Genomic DNA, 19,473 nt, shown 5'->3' on the forward strand with positions numbered 1-19,473 from the left:
GAGGCATCCAGGCTGCTCAACCTGCACATCCTCCGGTGCATCGAGCAGGATCTTCCCGTCCCCGTCATCTCCAAGTCCACCCCTGCTTTCATCCGCCAATGCTTCACGATTGTCGAGGCCGATGCCCTCTCCCCGACCGGGGACATCGAGCAGTACAACGAGCATCTGGTCGCTTCCTTTCGCGACTACCAGACCACTCGGCACGCAGACCTGCCTCCGGCCCCTCGTCTGCCTGATGGTGCTCACAGTCAGCTTCTCACACTGGCTGTCAATGCCTATGCTACCAACTGCACCACCCACCTCGACCTGGCCTACTGGCGACTCCTTCGCCGCTTCTGTGCTGCCGTCTTCCCAGCCAACAAGCATAAGCACGAAGCCATCGAGGCCTGTCTCGAGCTCTTCGAGAAACCAGGGCAGACTCCACCCAAGGCCGATCTCGAGTTCCTCTATCCAGACTTTGGCCACATCCTGGACGAGTTTCGGTACAGCAACGACCAGGACCGCTTCCGGGCCCTCCATCGCCTCTCACACCATGTGGGAATCCTCGCCCGAGACAAGATGGTCGACAATGTCCACAAGTGGATCGACTGTGACATGCCCGCCCTCCGAGTCACCGAGCTGCAGCGCCAGGCCAAGCTGGACGAGCTCACTACCCAAGGCATTCCCTCCGACGACAAGAGGTTCACCAACGCCAAGTCTGAGCTCGGCACCACCAAGTCCAAGATCAACAAGCTGGCATCCAGGATCAACTGGGCACTCAAGCAGCTCGCCGTCGACACTCCTCCGGCCGTGTGCACGATGGTTCCTCTATGCACTGCAAGGGCCAAGTATGTCAAGATTGACACGGTCACTCTTTGGAATCTCCTGGGTCCAAAGAAGCGCCTTGGCCTCACCAGGGACATGCTCAAGGAAGAAGGCGAGGACGGTGTCAACAACCAGGATCGTCTCTGGCGCAGTTGCTTCAAGCTGCGTAGTTCCCTCTTCCGTGACCGGGATATCAATCACAAGCTGTTCAACTACGAGATCAGCACCGATGGCATTGGATGCACCATCGGCCTCGTCAAGTTTGTGCGTCGAACCGATCGCACCGAGACCATCGAGCCTCCTCCGACTGCCGAGCAGCGCATCCAGGCCCACATTGGCAACCCAGACCCCAACCGCACCACTTGGATTGGAATCGATCCTGGAGTCGGCTCCATCTTCACGGCGGTCATCCAAGCACCGGGCCACCAAGACGAGGTGGTCTCATTCTCCAATGGTCACTACCAGCATATGTGTGGCCACAAGTCCAACACCGACTGGCACAACGCCATGAAGTATCGACTCAGCATCGAGACCTGGATGTCGACCACCCCCTCGCCCAAGGTGCAGTCCTCGGAGGCTTTCAAGGTCCATCTCACCCATGTCCTGCGACCGGAGCTGCGAGTGCAGCTCGACTTCCACCTTGGCAAGAAGGCTCGTCACCATCGCTTCACAGGCCACAAGAGACGCCAAGTGGCCGTCGACAAGATGTGCAAGGCCGTCCTGAAGCACGCCCCGATACGAACCGATGTGGTGATCGCCTTTGGCAATGCGTCATGGCGACAAGGCAAGGGCTATGCATCCAGCCCTCGGAGGCAGCGGTTTGCTCGGTACTTTGAGCAGTTCGAGCACCACCGACGCCGTCCCAATCACCATCATGGAAGCGTCAAGGTGGCCTCGACGAACGAGTTTAACACCTCGCAAGTGTGCTCCAAGTGCCTGGAGCCAGTTCGGTTGGAAGGACTCGATGCGCCCAGTGTTGCGAATTCCCACTTTGTCAGGAGCTGCAAGAATCCCAGCTGCCGGACAGTGTGGAATCGCGACGTCAATGCGGCGCGCAACATGATCACAGTATGCAGGTCGATTGTGGAGATCGGAGAGCGACCGGCGGTCTTCACTCGGAGGCTGCCAAAGTGATCTGTTTTATTTCTTGTGGCTTTGCTTGACGCAAGCACAGCACATACTACATGTTCATGGAAACGGCTGTATTGTCCCGTTTTTTTCTGAATAAAGTGTAACTTGCTGATACCCTCCCCCAAACCGCGTTTTCGCATGGGTGAGCAAGGCCAAGCAGGTCATACCCCCCACCCTTGGGGCTCCTGATACCGTATCATTTTTTTTGGGGGGGGGGCGGTGACAGAGAGCGGCCCAGTATTAGATCTTGGCATCCCAAAGACAGACACAATGCCAGTCTCCGTGGAGACGCTGTTGGTGATGACGGGGGATGGATGGGTGTTCCTTCAAGACCGAGAAGAGCGATGACCCTGACTCGGAACAGGTGTCCGTTTCGTTTCAATCGTGCTATATTTCTTCTGTCAACTCGAGTGCAGCTTGTCTATCCATCCCCGATCGAGTTTGCGAGCCGTGCTCACAAGGCACATATACGCATACACCCTTTGGCCCAGCGAACTGATGAACGAGCCACTGTAATCGACAAAGCCAAAGATGATTTCTCGATCGGATGGCGTCGCCAGATAGAGACGAAAATTGAAACCTGGAGCACAGTACTTGAATATCACCTCCGCTCGGGTCGGCAACGACTCGACTTGGAGGTTTCCAACAGCGCTTCCTTGATTCAAGCGGAACCGGTCGACTTCATCGAGTGGTGCTTGAGAAAGTACCAGCTCAAGACGATATGCTGGAGATCGAAGGAATGAGTCTATGTAGGTCCAGAGCGCTTCAGACGCTTCTGAAGAGCCACCGAGAGGCAGGGGCCGGTCCAGCCGTCGGCGGAATAAACCCCAGTCGGCCGACGGTCTGATGAGTTCGGAGAAGGCGTGAGGTGTTTCCAATACCTCCCTTGCACTTCGAACTCGGGCATATGGCGAGAGCGCCAGACCGAGTGCGAATCCAGCACCAAAGGCAATGCCGACCGAGGCTCTTGTAGTGGGCATGACCGAAGATCAGGAGCTGATCAGGTCGTGAAAGGGTCGGGCAGCCCCTTGCCGCGTTTGTTGGCATGGGATTCTCGGTCTGTCTTGATCTGTTCGTCCATATTTCCAGTCTTTCGATCAAAGCAAAATGAACTGTAGAGTCATAATCGTTACCTGACTACAACTCTATGCCTCAGACTCGACTGTCACTCATCGAGCGCCAATAGGTTTTGTGATGGGTCTGATGGATGCCACTGGTGAGATATGATCACTCTATTTTTTTTTTTTTGACGAACCTGCGCCTCCTGGGACTGGAAGTGTGTCCCTTTCCAAAGGCATTCCCAAAGGCGATCACATCGTCTGTCTCCTTGGACACACTCTTTGGTCATGATAGCGACGAGCGGGTGTGTATATTTAGGACCAGAACAAGCCACAACCCCGACTTGAAACAATTGTCCTGTTTGGGATTGGAAATGTTGTTGTTGTAGTGGCTGTTTCGGTGTAAATGTATTAATAATCCAAGCCAGGCTACTGGTCACCTCAGGAATAAGGTGGCCCAGATCACCGATTCCGTTGATGGCGCTCGTCAGGAACCATAGGCGTTGCATCATCTGGTGATATCTGTGCCAGTAATTGTCCGGAGGTGTAACCTAGTCATTCAACTGCATAAGCCCGGCAACGCCACGCCGAATCCAGGTGTCCTCCGGCACGTTGGTCGGCAATCGCATGAACATGACGAAATTGGTGCTGTGCCTGGATCATTGGAGGAAAATTGCGAGTTATGAGCCATCCTTGAACGCTTGTATGTAATGCGAGAGCGCTTGCAAATCCGCCCCTGATCCTCGACTCGAAACTCGGCATCTGACCACATATACTCTCATCACTGCCACAGACGCTGACCCTGTTGTCGAAAGCGTTCCTCGACGAGCACTTGTTTTATATACTGGACATTCGTACGTCCCCGAGATGTTGAGTTTGGATTTTTCCCCCGGGCGCAGCCAAATCACAGGTAGTTGATCGTAGAGAACTCGCAGGTGCGATTCGGCAATTGAATGCTGTGGAATATCCCATCGTGCGCCCTCCAAGAAGAGTCCGTATATATATTGGCCTTCCTCAGGGCGGACACCGGCTGTTTTGGTGGATTGAACTTGAAATTCAAAACTGAGGATGTCGATCGGAAGGGTGTACTTGCGAGCAAAATTTTGTAGGCAACCGGTGAGAAAACTCTGAGTGAAGAAGAAGCCACTCAACCAGAAGACAATTGGCTGCCCTTCATCAATCCATTTGCGGAAGAAAGTCAGTCGATGCAACAGATCCTGAAAGTAGCCTGCCAGAGGTTTCATCGATGGATATGACTTCTTGGCCCACATTCCGGGAATCGTTCCGACTAGCATGCTTGTGCTCACATCTTCGAGCTCTGCAGACATGACGACCAAACCCTTGACCGCCTTTTGGATACTCTTGAGGCTTTCGCGCACTGTTTCCAACAATCCGCTGAATCGGATCACCTCTTGAAGGAGCACTGTGTTCATGCTATCGGAATACGTCACAGGCCACTTCTGCTGGACCCTGAGGATGTCAAATGATTCTGGCAAGCGTCCAAGCATCTCGGCAGCCACATCGAATATAATTTGTTCTGTTGATTTCCCTCCGCCAGACTCTGTCCGAGCCTGCGTGGAAAGGACCGCCTTGAAAAAGAGCTCCGTTTCAAGCTGATTTCGGGTGATATCTGCGTTTTCGTGCAAACAAAAGACTTCGGGTCGTGTTTCCATGGGCAGCGCTTTGACATAGTCGAGAATCGCCTGGTAGTTGCTTGTGGTTGGCACATGGTATAGGCCGCTTTCTGAGAAGTTGTAGCCTTCGTCCAAGATCTTAGGAGTGTAATAGAGTGCCAGTACGGACATGATACATCGCCTGTCCTTGTCGTCGGTGACTCTACCGCCGTAATTACACTGGCCTTGATAGAGTAATCAATATCGGTTCAACATTTCGCAATCATTAGAGCCCTCTTGCCTCTCTCTCCCTCTCCGTCTATCTATCCATCTATCCATCTATCCATTGATAGGTATGGATATCAACATTACCTGTCAGATACGAAAGTGCGTCAAATGGGATATCTTCGTACTCCGACAAAAAGTTTCGAAGTTGACGAGCTGATATGCGAAGGTCGGTATCGTTGAATTCATACGGAATGTTCCAGCCAATGGGGCCAAACTGCCGTCGCTCTTGAACCACTGCATGAAAGAAACACAACCCGAACAGCATTTTCTCAAAGACATCTTGTTTCTTGGATCCCTCATAAAATGTCATGTCGTTGATTGGATCGCTCAGGTACAGTTTCTGGAGGTTGGCTTTGAGTCCTTTTGGAGGCTCGTTGGTCATTTTGACGCCATTCTGCAAGAGTGTCACTGGAAATCTGTCACTGGGATATGACGTCAGCCAGAGGCGAAAGTCGCGGGCCGTCGTGTCTGGACTGAGGTCTTCACATATCTTCTCCAAGGTTGTCATCCAGCTGATGGCCAAATGGCAGTTTTGCAATACAACCCATGAGCCATCCTGGACACCTTGTTGGATCATTTTTGCGGCAATCGGACCCTGGCCCTGTCCCAGAGAAATCGAATTAAGGCGACTGCCACCCATTCTCTTGTCTTCGGCAAAGCGCAAAAGTTCGGTCATGGGATCTGCTCCTGGCGAAAGCACAAAAATGAGTGGCGCACAGCAGTTGGAGTCCGCATAGCTGCTCGCGAGGTCAAACGGCGGAGGTTCGACAAAGCGTTTGCCCATCTTCTCGATGATGAAGGCCGAAGCCGCAGGGGTGATTTTGTCCGCACGGATGCATCGAAGAATCATCAACTTTTGAAATGAGTTTGTGCATGTGTCCCATTTTCCTGGAAATGAAAAGAGAATCAAGTCATTTGACAGGGATACAACGTGTTAGTGGTGCTGCGGAATTTTGTTTAAATTGCTGATACGGCGCAGGTGTGGATAGAGACGCGGCAAACACATGGCGTCACTGTGACACTGCGTCATTGCATCATTGCGCCCACGCGGCTGAGGAGATATGGCCCCTTCACAGCATTCTACAATTCAATTTGAATCTACAGTGCTGACATGCGATGCGAGCCGGGAAAGCGCAAGACAAATGCTTTCTGAAGATGTCCTTCAACTCGAATCGATGCTCTAATTGAAGCATATCATGAGCCAATGAAATTTGTACACTACCAGGAAGATCCATTGTGTGTGGCTCTGGAGAGTCGAATAATGCCTTCCAATCCTTGATGCTGTCTTTGAAGCTTTCTGCTAGTCCCGTGAATGCAGGAAGATTTGATATTCGGTTGAGTTCATTCCAGGACTTCTCGGAGACCCAACTTGGATCTGGATTGGGGGGTATGTTGCCTCCAACGCCGACACCCCCGGTCAGAAGGAAGCGCCATTCGTCCGAATCTATCTCGTTGTGGCCCTTCAATATTGCTGCACAGAGCAGGAATGAGAACACGAGCTTGTCCTTCTCAAAGAGCGATCTGCAAATGTTGCAGTAGAGCGATTCTGTAAAATGTCTCCGGAGGATTTCCAAGCGGGTGTTCAGATCTGGAGACTTTTCGCTGGATTCGATCGATCCGATAAATAGTCCGATATACCACGTAAGCGAGTACTGGTACATTGGCTCTATGTTTGCCAAATCGGCGATGCAAAAAAACAGCAGCGACGAGTGAATAGCAATGGGCTTGTATCCAATGCGAATCTCATCAATTTTGATCTCGGTTTTTTCTGCAATGGCTTGTTTCTCGTTGATTGTGTTCGCAAGTACCTTGGATGAAGACAAGATTTGGATCGCGGTTTCATCTTCAAGGATGTTGCCCTCGGAACCCGAGAGGATCTCAAGGATTTTGTCTTCAATTTCTTGGAGCTGTCGCTTGTTGTCAGCAGACTGAAGCAGCAGCTGTGCCTTCATTTCCTCCAACTCTGGTCTCTCTTTGGCAATCACAATTCCGAGAAGCTGATCTTCCAGACCCTCAGGAGTGATCATAAAGTTGAGCAAGGTAACTTTGGTCGAGAGCTCCGGGAGGTAGTGCGGATTCCGGAGCTTTGTTGTGACGTAAAAGCGAAATTCGGGGGAGTATTCGACAGTCGAGTCGCCCAGACGGATACATGTTATACCACCCTGTTTGAATGTTTGCTTCAACAGCAAGGGCTCCAGTACTGGGTCGAGCTGCTCTAAGACGTTTTCAAGGAGCACCGGTGTGCCAAACTGCACGGCGTTTTCCAGAGTGCGTATATAATCCGAGTCGGTTAATTTCACGACCTGGAGAGACTTTTGCTTTTCCATGTTTTTGATCCATCGATTGGCTTGTCCCTGTGGATCAATCATCAAAGGCCAGCGGCGAGCATTGGAGATCATGATGCCGTTGTCGATCGAGAATGAATCGTTTGGGAGTCCTGCAAGGGTCCAGGCGCGTATCTTGACAGGCTCCCCAAGCACAGTGGCCAGCTTGATCTCTTCGGAGCACGGCACTCCTCTCTCTTTACAAAGCTTGTTCCATTCCTGAACACACTCGTCGCGGAAAGCCTTGGTAAAAGCTCCAAGATAGGCAACGATGCCGGAAGAAACGAGTACATCTCCTGTCAGGGCAGTAAACTTGACTTCGAGGTCCGCGGCGCACTGAGTCCATCGGTCTCGCTCATCTCCCAGGCTGCCTATGAGTTTTTCAGCACGAACAAGCTGATTCGAGACAGATATGACTTGTTTCTCGAGCTGATCTTTCTTTTCGGTCATGGCTCGAAAGTTGTCTTCCAGCGCCGCCATCTTGGCCTCAACAGCCCTCAGGATGGCTCGTTTTTCGTTCAGTCCCTTCATTGTCTCTGCGAGCTCCGATTCAGCCTTTGCAAGAGCCTCCTTCTTAGGGGCAACCACCTTGGCGATCCGATCGTAGCACTCCATGGCGCGCACCCATCTACAAAGACCTTCGGCCGCCGAGGAGGCCGTCTTGATCTTTTCCGGATCAAATTCTGGATTTTCCATGTACTTTGATCGGATGATCTTCATGATGGCTGGGGAGATGTTCTCTTTGTCGTAGGCTTTGAGCGACTCTAAAAACTTCATATCGCCCATCAGCGTTTTAGATGGGCCCCAGTCTGCAAATGATAGATAGTCGAACGTCTGATCAATAGCCTTTTGGGGTCTTTGTCACCACGTAGCCAAGTGACCAAGCGACCGAGTGCCCGGCCACAATTGGATCAAACAATACTTACAATCCTCAATCTTCTTCCCTGACCCAGAAGGATCTGGAATCTTGACAGGCTTTACGTCTTTCATGACGCAAACGGCTTCCATAACGAGCTTGACACCAGCGGGCGGGCTCTTCATGGACTTGAGCACAGTGATATCGGCTGGCTTGAGAGTGTCAAGGGCCGCCACAGCAGCCTCGAGTGCTGGAATAGCTTCAGCAAGCTGCGCCTCGCAGTCATCCTTGATGGCCTTGGCTTCGGCTGCCTTCTTACTGGCGATTTCTTCGTCCACGGAGACTACATCCTTTGTCTTTTGCACATCCTTGGACTCCTTCTCGATCTGGACCATGATCAAATCAGTCTCCTTTTGAGTCTTGATCAGCTGTGGCTGCAGCTCTCCAAGATCGATCTGCATTTTGCTCACGGCACCCTGTGCAAAATTGAGCTTTTCCAGACCATTGACATAGCGAAACTTGAGCTTGGAAACGGCGGAGCGCCGCATCTCGAGCAAGGATTTGAAGGTTCGGATGAGCTCTAGATACGAAGTGGGGGTCACGTAGTTGTGTCGGCGGAGGGCGGAGAGGAAGTTTTCAGACTGCCTTCGAGTGCTCTCGTGGAAGTGCTTGCACATAAATACGACATCCTTTCGAACTGAGGCATCGATTTCAACATCTCGAAGAAACTTTGTCGCCACCATTTCCAAGGCGTCGTTGGGCCACTCCTTGAACCAGTCAATTGTACAGCAGTTCACGAGCGACGGAAACTTTCTCAAACGATTCCGAAAGGCTTCGCCGACAGGGCTCATGGCCAATACGACATGGAGGTTCTCGCGACAGCGGTCTACAAACTGAGCAAAGAGCGCCGCCGGGCTACTGTCGGTTGGTCGTGCTGCACGTGAATCCTGTCTGATAAGCTCAAAGAGCTCTTGTTTCTCGTCGGCAGCATAGAGGTTCGGGATTTCTCCAGAATTGAGGACATTGTTGATATCTTCAAGAAAAGCCTCCTCCTGAATCTGTGTGTCGCTGAAGAGGAATATCGAGGGCCGTCCCAGGCCTCCTGCCGACCGAAAGACCTTCTTCAAATCATCGTGCCAATTGGAGTAGTTGTAATTCTTTGAAATTTCAACTTGAAACACATCATAATCTGCCACATATCCCGCCATACGCGTCAGGCTCTGTCGACCACTCCCACCGACTCCGACAAGCAAGATGTTTCCTCGTGGTTGTTGGAGCACTCGACTGATCCGTGATAGGTGCTCAATCGCAAAACGGAACATGACCAGGTCCATCGGCTTTTTGCTGACCATATTGTGCTCGGCAAGCTGTTGGTCCATCAGCGCAGTCAACTCGCCCAGATCCATAATCTCGTCATAGATATTCTGGCCTTTGGGAGCGAGAAACGTCCCAAAAATGAGACTGCGCATATCGTCTTCCTCAACGACCCCGTCGTTGTTTGTATCGTACGGTTTGAATACCGTATTAAAGTCCATGCCAAATATCTCCTTGATGATGGATCGACACTTGTCAAAAACCCACCCACGGTCGTCGTCGTCGATGAGACGGTCATAAAAGACTCGATACACCTCATGGAGCCACATACGGACGATTTTTCCACTGTCTTTAACGGTATCGCTTCTCGACAGAAGAATGCCTTGGATAACTCGAGCAAAGTCCCGCAGGTTGAAGGTATAGTGCGATTTTTTGGGTGTTGGCAGAAGGCTCTCCATTACGCTTCGGTATATGACTCGATTCGCAGATATGATGGATTTGGAGCACTGGATGACGTCTTTCTCAAAGTTGTTGGACACAAGATGCCAGTCGAGGATGGTCTCGAATATTCGGTGGAGAGTTGGATCGTCGAACGAGGCGATCGATATCATATTGAAATGCCGGGTAAACTGAACATTCGCCCAAGGAGCATGAATGAGAATGGTCAGTCCTTTTGTACTTGCTATCTCACAGCATTGCCAACAAACACGTCACCAACATTTGATCGCTGCGGCCACAAACAGCAGAGACCCAGGGGGCCCAATAGTCCAGGAATCCGTGGCAGGTTTCGGGCCTGTAGCCCTACATACTCTGTTTGTGATTGGGTTGCGGCCGCCTCCCGGAGGGCCCATTGCTCCAATGAACTGAATGTCCACAAACTCCTGCATACTGTTTTCTTGTAGGTTGTACCAGCCATTATGATCCATCCACTGGCGCAATAATTCAATTGGGGGCTGGGCGCCATAGGTTTCTCTGGCCGGCATGTTCATGTCATCGACAAAAATGATGCATTTCTTTCCAACAGGGGGTCCGTAAACGCCCTTCCTGCGCTTGTCGAGCTTTGATTCGATGATATCTTGTGTTTGGTTTGCCGACGTCTGGGCCGAGAAGTTGATAAAGACCGGGGTGTAGGTTTCTTTGGGCATCCCCTTCATGAGGACGTCCTTGATGTACGTCGACTTTCCAGTGCCCGTGGGGCCGATGAACAGCACTTGTTTGCTGTGTCTGGCCAGGAGCTTGAGCAAATACGCATATCGAACCGTGTCAATGGTCGGGACGAGAATGTCGTCGTACTTGGCTTTGGCTGGAATCACGTATTCCGTCACGATGGTTTCGAGCCAATTTCTCCACCGGCCACCATCTGATCTCTCAAATATATAGTCATATACGGATCCTTCGGGTATGATTGTTTCAAGAGAGAACCCTTGTGGAGGCGGATACTCTGTGACTTGTCCGGTTATCAGAGTTCGGATAAATGCGCTGAACTTTGGTCTGGCATTCTCATGACATGTGGAAGCAACGGCCCAAACAAGCGAGAACAGGAATATTCCCTGGATATGCTTGTTCGACAAGTCCGATCCATCCTTTAGGAAGTCGTCAAGAAGGCTCTCAAAGACATTCATCATCGAGGTTGCAAGATTCATATCGGATGTCTCAACAAGCTCTGTCAAGTTCCGTCTGAGGAACGAGAGACACGGCTCCATGAGCCAATCAAAAAGGATCACAACCGTTCTCCTTTGGGCCTCATCGAGAGCGCATTTGTTGATCCAGGATACCATGAGAGTATCTCTCCAGCCAAGTCGACTTGGCTCCATATATATCATTCCGCATCGACTGACAGTTGCTGAGATTGAAAAGAATCAGCGATACCCATCCATTTGCGCCTCGATCCTCAGCAAAAGTGACTAGCGACAATACTGTTGATATCGAATCCAAAAGTCTCGCCCTCTACCCCTTCGCCGGAGGGGGTGTTTGTGGAATCGCAAGCGACAAAATACTGATTTCATCCAAATCACCGCATAAACAATGGTACGAAGGGTCCCTCCTCATCCCACTACCGCAAAGCGGCTCGAGTTTACGATAGATTTTCTCGAGGCAGGGCTAGCACCGGTATCAGATGAATTCTTTTGATGCTTATCAAAGTCTGGTGCTACGCTGTTCAAAGCAAAGAGGGCCATGTTGGAATATAATGCTCACCTGGAGAAGCGACGGCAAGGTCGCGCACCTCGAAGATCAAGCTCATAGTCGAGGACAACTGGATGATTTCACCGCTATTCAAGCAAAGCTTTTTGTTGTCATCGAGAACGGTATTCATGTTTTCGATCCAGATGGCATCGACGGGCCCGTCAAATATGACCCACTTTCGATCCGGCGTGGCTTGGGAGGCAAAATTTCGAAAGCCTACAGCCAGGACGCCATCCGCCCATTCGTGTGTGATTGCATCAAACTGGCCGTAGAGCTGGCCCATACTAATGGACTTTGGATTCATGACTTGGACAAGAACCTTGCTCTCTGCTTGGGGATTGTGTTTGGCAATGTCCGAGAGCGCCCCCTGCAAAACCCGGTATGCCGAGGTTTTTCCTCCAAAAGGCTCGCCAACAAGCATAAAGCCGTGTCGAACAAGCATCATCTCATACACTTGGAGGATTTTCTCGAGGAAGGCTGGAACCATTTGGAGGTTCAGCTTGGTACAGTTTTCGTGAATCGCGTGAATCAGTATCTCGTAGTCTGGCGTCGGAAGGGTCACTCCAGGGAATAGATCAGCGGTAATGCCCTTGAATAGAGGGATATCTTGGGACAAAAACTTTGCCAGATTGACATCAATAATGGACCGAAGGACAAGGATGTTTTCGTTTTCGTTTGGATACTTGAGCTTGAGGGCTCCACAAGCCGACAGCACGGATTTGACGGCACGCATTCCGTAGTCATAGTGATCCTGCGATGAAAGCTGCTCGGAGCACAACTTGTACGTCGCCGTGATTTTCACCGACAGACTGCGGGCTTGAACGTACCCAAAGGAGTACAGAGAAATCTCAGCAATCAATGTATAATCAGGAACCTGCGGCGAGTAATTTTGGATTGTTCAGAAGTTAGGGCTCCTGAAGACCGAAACAGTGTGAAATGACATAAAGCTGTGCTTCTATGCGTCATTTTCCAACCCAAATCATTCAATTCCAGCGTGCTCGACGTATTTTTTTTTTGGCACGAATGCTTCCAAACCCTACCATCATGGCCACCGGCCTTGAAGTAGCCATATATGATTCAGGTTCGGAAAGAAGTTTTTATCATTAGCTTCATTTCCATATTGATACCACATGAAAGTGACACCAAGTTTCCGGTTCAGATCGAATTCCCTACGCCAAGCACGTTTCCCACACTCTACTTGATTCGCTAAAGTCAGGCATTTCAGAAGGCGTTGACATGGCAATGGCGTGACCGCAAAACAGCCATGGATGCCAGCAATTCTCGACCTCCACGAAACAGCCTGTGTTGTGGTATGTAGCGAACGGGGCTCCCCACCTGAAGAGGGCCTTCAAATTATCTGGAAGCTCGCTACGACCTGCATATCCAGGATTCATTGTGATGAAACAGTTGGCCACGGGATTAAGGTTCAGCTCGGTTCCTTCAAAGACAAATGTTTCCACTTTGGCTGCCTTGGCCCGCTGAATGGTGAGAATTTGCTGGGCAACAACAGAGAGAACCTCAAGATCGATACGATTGAACTCGTCAAAACATGCCCATGCTCCAGCCGACGCTAGCCCTTTGAAGAATTTTCCCATCGCTATGTAGTCCAGACCGTCTGAACAGTTGTAGACCACGCAGAACATTGCCAAAGCTTTTGCAAGGTCCTTGACAGTTTCTGTCTTTCCTGTTCCAGCCGGACCTTCGGGTGCGCCGCCTAGATTGAGTTGCAGTGCCCCAAACAGCGTGCGGTAACAGCGATCGGTGAGGGTCGTGATGACAAGACGGCCCGTATTTCCGAGATACTCATAGCCGTATTTTTGAATTGAGTTGATCATCTTGACGATAACTCCGTCTTTATCGTAGTAATAGCGAAGCTGGCTGAGCCACGAAAAATCATTGGGGTTGACAACTTTAGCATCATCCAGTTGCGAAATCACATCGCGGGCGTGGACATCGATCTGCAAAACCAATGACAATCAGTGGATATTGGATAATAAATATTTGGCGCTCGAGCAGATTAAAAGTCGGTCCAAACGGCGCTGATTCACACTGCCTCCGACTCCCGAGGGAAAGTTGGCACCTGCTCCACCCTTCTCCACTCACCACAACGAGGGCCTCGAGGGTTGTCCTGGCCAGCTTAGTTAGATTGCCTCGTACTAATTCAACGATCTTGGAGAGCTGCTCGGTGCTCGTGTCGACATACTTTTTGAGACCATTAGGTTGGCACTCCTGCAAAACTTGCTCAACTTCGGCTGTCCAATAGATCTGGCTCACACACAACACTACCTGGCCTGGCCACTCCAGGACCCACTGGTCTCGCAAAGATTCCTTGTAAGCTGTGTATGCGCGCGAGGTCACATCGCGCATGCTGACGAGCATCACTTTCTCGACGTCAACAAGCCACTTTTCGACAGCCCCTCCGGCGTCCACGGTTGAAATCGTCGAGATCAGCTTTACGCACTCCTTTTGGCTGCTATAGATTGCTGTAATGTCAAGATTCTCTTCGAATTCGAGGCTATTGACTCCTTCAAAGCATTTCTTCAGATGGGGTTGCACACGTGTGGGATCGCGAGTCTCAGAGAGGATCTCCAACATTTCGTCGTTCGAGAGGAAGAAAAATCGGGGAAAGTAGAGACGCTTGATTTCGAGATATTGGTTCAAGCCCTTTTGAATCAGCTCAAGCTCCGTGTTGCTATCCTTGAGTTTTGGAAGCAAATCTGGCAGCGCACACACTTTGAGAACATGTCGGTCTTGAGCCGTGTGCGCCATAAGGTCCTTCCATGTTTTGTTGACCTGGACAAATCTCTTGCCCTCCACAGGCATTTGCCGCATAATATCCTCTGAACTGAAAATGGGCTCCAGGTAGAGCCATGTGGCCTGGACTTTGAGCCACTCGTCCAGTATTTCCTATTTTCGAAGCAAAGCCGATCGTCAGAGGTGCCTCCAGCCATGACAATAGTTTGGACGATCTTGATTGCGAGAAAGCGTCGCCGTTCGCGCCGAGACTTGTTATCTCGTGAGCTTGGCACGGTGCCCTCTTGAACCCATCCAGCTGGCCGTAAGCCCCACACACTTTGTACCTGCATTGTCAAAAGTCGTCTCTCCCAAGACACTGTTTCCTCCTCGAAGGCCTTGATGAACGGCGAGCCTCTCATAGTCTGGGTTTTTACGATATGATCGTCAAACAGCGATTGTATCTCGTCGACGGCAGAGAGAATTTGGGTTCCAGTATCTCTGTACTCGATCGTCACAAACTCGACATCTTGCCACTCGTGATACATTTTTTGGAGGGCTTTTTCAAACGAGTATTCCTTTGTAGCCACAGCACTGATTTGATCCAGCTGCTCAAGATAATCAGCAAAGTTTCTTTCGAGGACTGCGGTCAAACTGGTCGTATCGTCAGGCTGAAAGCGAAAGCCCACGATGGCAGATATATCTTTCCAGTGTCTCTCACGTAGACCCGGATTGCAGAGGGTTGTAATGAGCGGGAGATTAACCTTGAATCTCTCAATCTGTTCCTTGGTAATCTCGGCGATTTCTAAAGCAGCGGGATCATCCGAAAGTCCCAAGCAGAGCTTGTATATGGTTCGCCACATATTCGATACCTCGCTTTCAACGACTTCCGGATCCAGCTTGAGAAAGGATCCTGTCATCCAGTTGTGATAGGACTTTTGGAAATCCACTGAAGTTTGGTAGAGCGACAGATATGGAGCCAAAGCTTCAATGGTCTCCGTCAGGGTCGGAAATTTGGTTGTTTCCCAACCAAAGAGGTCTTCCTCGTGATTGAATGCCTGGATTTTTTCGTTAACAGAGTCGAGTCGAGATTGCAACTTTTGAGCGGTCTTGAGATAGCGGTTGATCTCGGTGTAGTCTCCAAATGACCTATATTCCTCAAGCTGCTTGGTGTAGCCGTCCAGCTCAGCAAAGAGCTTTTCTCGACGCGCCTTGAGCTCATCTGTGTTTGCCATCTTGGACTTGAGGAGAATCCCCTCCCCCTCAGAAAAGATAGGCTGGATTTTGTGGGGCCACGAAAACAGTATCGAATTGAGATCAAAATCCTCTTTCTTGAGCTCAGAGTACATTATCATAAAGTTCAGTCTATTTGGAGATTCAGGAAAATGCAACAAGCATGGGGTCAATATCGGGCCAACTGTTTGCACTGTGCTTGTGGATGCGAATGGCCGAGATAGAGATGCTGCCCTGAAAAGTGAGACTGAGCGCTTGATCATACCTTTTTTTAGCCTCATCGACACTTTCTTCCAGCGATTTCATGGCAACGTTTCTGGTGTTGTCGATTAGCTTCTGAAGATTCACCATCTCTTCGACGCTTTCTGGAACCGTGAGCATTTTGGCTGCAATATCTTCAAATATTTTGACAACACTTGAAGAGTGAAGCAAACCCCTTGGATTACTATCAATGTTGTTTCGGTGGTTCAACTGAAGAAGCCAAAGGCCTTCGAACATGAAGTAGTGGAGCCTTCGGCACTCATTTCTCACGCCACAACGTTTCTCTGTCTACCAAGCCACTGCCACCACAAGAAACGCTCCACTGCAACAGACCCAAACCTCAACCCGACCACCTACCCTTGATTCAGCACTCTGTTATCAATGGCCATCTTTTCCAGAATTTTGTTTGCAAGGGCCAGAGCCAGATCGGCTAGAGCATGTAGGAACTCGTCGCAATGAAGCTCGATGAGGGGGAAATGGACCACAAACGGGTAGGCGCTCAAAATCATGATATTGGCGTGGTTTTTGTAGCGCTTGACCTCCTGCGATAAGATTCGAGGCAGTGTTATCAAGTGTCGATCTCCCCCCCCCCAATGTCAAGTTGGATGCTGCATCATACCTCCATCAGCTTTTCTTGCGTATTGTCATGCGACAAAAAATCAGCCAGGTCGCTTTCCGCCGCCCGGTTGATTAAGGACCGATGTCTGTCAAACTCTTGCAAGTAAATGTGAGGGTATTGCAGCATTTTGGAGAGATTCGTGCGGAGTCGTTCCCGTGCTTCTGCTACGATCTTTGGAAAGGTGGCCTCGAAGGCCACGGGAATACACTGTTCTGCCTTGACAACCGCCGCTGTCACACGGCTTGTCGCTGTCGGTTGCGCTCCACTAGAAAAGAGCTGGGTCTCGACCTTTGGAATTCTATCAGCAGCTACCAAGAGCTGATCCAAAAGACCCTCAATGGCAGTTTGAATCTCCTGCGTTGCCGGTTCGTATCTTAGTTTTGTGTCTTCCATAACCAACTTGATAGAGAATGCAAGTTGGTGAGCACCCTCAATCTGATTAACAATTCGACTAGGCAGCGTCTCTTCAAAGAGCGCCACAAAGTCCAAAATCGACATGTGCACAATATGTCTGAGTTGGTCCCCCATGATAAACGAAACGGTCTTGAAAAACACCTCCATTTTCTCGGTAGGTATCGACGACCACTCGTTTCGCTTGCTTCCTTGATAAAATATATTGAGCATCGCTGGGTACCAGCTATGAAGGAAAATGAGTTTGGTGTCTTGAGCAGCGAGTGCTTGCCCGACTATCTTCAAAAGAATAGTCGATCGTAGAACACAGAGATTGGTCAACTGACCTCAACCTTACCTGGTCATGAGCTTTTCATGGGCCTTTTCAAATCTCTGCAAGAGTGTTGTCCTGAATATTCGAAGCTCAAAGGAGCTGCTTTTTGTCACTAGAGGCTCCAAATCAAACAATCGTATGTCGGAAAACTTGTGCCAGAGGTCGTGAATGGCGAGTATAGTTGGGTTGTTGATCAAAAGTGTGTCACGAATGTGTCCTAACGACGCGTTGAATGATATCTGCCAAGTGGGTGTTGAGTTTCGAATCCTTTGGCGAGCCATGTTGGTTAGTGAAGCATCCCTTTATCGTCGAGGAATGGAGCTGAGCTGAGCTATCAACTTACTTTACAAAGTCTTCGGTCGATTCCTTTGTCATTGCCCCGTAGTCGTTCTTTTGTCGAGGGTCTCTGAGTACAAAATCAACTTGAAGCACATTTTATCACACGGCTTGTCAATCTTCAGATCAGTACCAAGGCCGTATCAAGGCGCCAATGTACACCACCATACACTGTGTGTCGTGCTGCTGGTTAAATTTTTTACCATACCGATGGCTTTCTTCACACTCATGTGATAATCATCGCGCATTTCGCTCGAAAGGCTATGGAGCGTAGGTTGATGGGTTTGCTTGAGATGATGCGGAAGCTTCTCCATGACATTTGCAAGCCATTCGTTTTCCATTTCGGCGACGTGTTGTGTATCAACACCGTTTGTAATATAGTAGTAGTAGCGTTGCTGTTGCGGACGGTGTTTGAATCAGCTCGGATACCATCCTTGAACGACCAATCGATCAAGGCAAATCCTATTGCTAATGGCTGTACGAAGGCAGCTCGGGAAAGTCATGATCTCCTCCAGGTAAAATACCATGATATCTTTATCCTGAGACCCAGACACTTGTTTTGTCTCCTCTGGCTGTCCATCGGCCTGATCATCTGGGTCATCTTGCTTTGCAGGAATATTATGCCTTCATTTGCATGCGATGGCCATATTGTCGATGCCGATGCCAATTAGGTTCTCAGCAGAGATACTCGTGGCGTCCATGCAGAGGACCCAATAGTCTCAGTATAAGCTCCAGTGCTGTCTGCAACTTTCCCACTTACATGACAATATTGACCAAGGTTGTGCGAAAGGATTCTTTGTCACGCTTGAGGTTCTTCTCGGCCTTTTGCGAAACGCTGATTGCGTTGGCAAGGTTGGCGGGTCGTTTCCTGGTTGTGAACAAACCACCACCAGCATCCGACCGGTCCTCTGGATATCATGGGATATTGTTCAATCAGATAAATGTCGAGGGCACCGGTGGCAAAGATGTATGGTCAATGTGGCCGTCGAGATGTAGAACACGACAGCGCTCTGCACCTCCCATTCCGGCTTTGACATGAATAGCCACAACCACAACCACAACCACAACCACAACCACAACCACAACCACAACCACAACCACAACCACAACCACAACCACAACCACAACCACATCCACGGCCACACCTTCGGCTGTCGATTGAAACATAAGAGGCTGAAGATTATTGAATGTTGTCAGCGGGTTCTTTTCCTCTGCATCCTTGGGCACATATGAAATGTCTTTGGTCCATGCCCGGCCACGCGTTCCTGTCGGCAACAGATCCGGGGCATTCTTCAAGACGCGTGTGCGACAAGAGATCGTGAGCTTTTATTCCGATACTACATTTCCGAAATTTACCGAGTGGCGATACGAAGCAGCTAGGTTACCTTTCCGTGGAGTTTCGATGTCGGGCTCGTGCCGACAGCCACCTGAAAAAAAGAACGGGCACGCGGAAATCAGCAAGCACATCTCGCCAGCCAAGACTTTTGGCTTTTGGCCTCGACGAATGCTGTTGCTTATATGCACCTGGCGTGGCTCTTTCATCCTGTTGCAGGAGCAGTTATACTGAAGCGGCGGTACAAGCCGAGAGCGTGAACGTATCGGTTTCCCACAGGTATTTCGAAGGCACAAGGGTGAATAAACTGCGGGAAATATTTAGAGCGGAAGAGAATGCCCAGAAGGTGCGCTTACCTCGTCCTCCCTCTATTCCGCATTGCTTCGAGCTGCCAGCATTTGAACTGCTGACGCAGCAGACGCTGTGATTCATTGCATCAGCATGGTGGGCTGATTGGGTCAATTGGGGCATCATCGAGCTTTGTCCACAAAGTCATACAGCGCTTGCCAAACGAAACGGAACACGTCCCCCCCTCCCACCGACTTCGAGGTTGTGCGCCCCTGTGGCCCCCAGCCGCACATATTGGTCTTCCTCGGCGGCCGCTCGCCCTGGAAGCAGCATCAATGCGTCTGCCCCCCAAGGAAATGGTGTCCCGCCGGCCC

The 19,473-nt window shown here is 50.3% G+C and overlaps 2 protein-coding genes across 2 annotated transcripts; both read right to left on the minus strand.

The window, feature by feature from the left end:
• Nucleotides 1-1,952: 1,952 nt before the first annotated feature.
• On the minus strand, nt 1,953-2,992 carry BJ171DRAFT_510861 (uncharacterized protein). Its single transcript, XM_053111505.1, has one exon. The coding sequence runs from the start codon at nt 2,913-2,915 to the stop codon at nt 2,337-2,339; it is 579 nt and encodes a 192-aa protein (XP_052965169.1). The 5' UTR covers nt 2,916-2,992; the 3' UTR covers nt 1,953-2,336.
• A 287-nt stretch (nt 2,993-3,279) lies between these two features.
• BJ171DRAFT_443626 (dynein heavy chain and region D6 of dynein motor-domain-containing protein) lies at nt 3,280-19,408 on the minus strand. The gene is made up of 23 exons (XM_053108120.1): nt 19,168-19,408; nt 19,003-19,041; nt 18,864-18,905; nt 18,624-18,768; nt 18,239-18,386; nt 18,003-18,102; nt 17,687-17,873; nt 17,486-17,564; nt 17,167-17,409; nt 16,419-17,055; nt 16,157-16,341; nt 15,804-15,953; nt 14,653-15,670; nt 13,676-14,479; nt 12,908-13,530; nt 12,613-12,628; nt 11,585-12,446; nt 10,198-11,231; nt 8,145-10,017; nt 6,117-8,027; nt 4,979-5,782; nt 3,795-4,851; nt 3,280-3,647 (listed from the first exon to the last, which is right to left on the minus strand). Exons 2-23 carry the CDS (start codon nt 19,018-19,020, stop codon nt 3,545-3,547), a joined length of 12,039 nt encoding a protein of 4,012 aa, XP_052965170.1. The 5' UTR covers nt 19,021-19,041; nt 19,168-19,408; the 3' UTR covers nt 3,280-3,544.
• Nucleotides 19,409-19,473: the final 65 nt, after the last annotated feature.

Source organism: Polychytrium aggregatum, assembly GCF_025602895.1.
Source record: "Polychytrium aggregatum strain JEL109 chromosome Unknown BJ171scaffold_26, whole genome shotgun sequence".
Lineage (NCBI taxonomy): Eukaryota > Fungi > Chytridiomycota > Chytridiomycetes > Polychytriales > Polychytrium > Polychytrium aggregatum.

Coding starts and splice junctions, on each gene's coding strand:
- BJ171DRAFT_443626 (XM_053108120.1), bottom strand. Junction 17,565..17,686: donor GAGTGTGAAGAAAGCCATCG/GTATGGTAAAAA, acceptor ATGTGCTTCAAG/TTGATTTTGTACTCAGAGAC. Junction 8,028..8,144: donor AGGGAAGAAGATTGAGGATT/GTAAGTATTGTT, acceptor TATCATTTGCAG/ACTGGGGCCCATCTAAAACG.
- BJ171DRAFT_510861 (XM_053111505.1), bottom strand. CDS start 2,915: ATGCCCACTACAAGAGCCTCGGTCGGCATTGCCTTTGGTGCTGGATTC.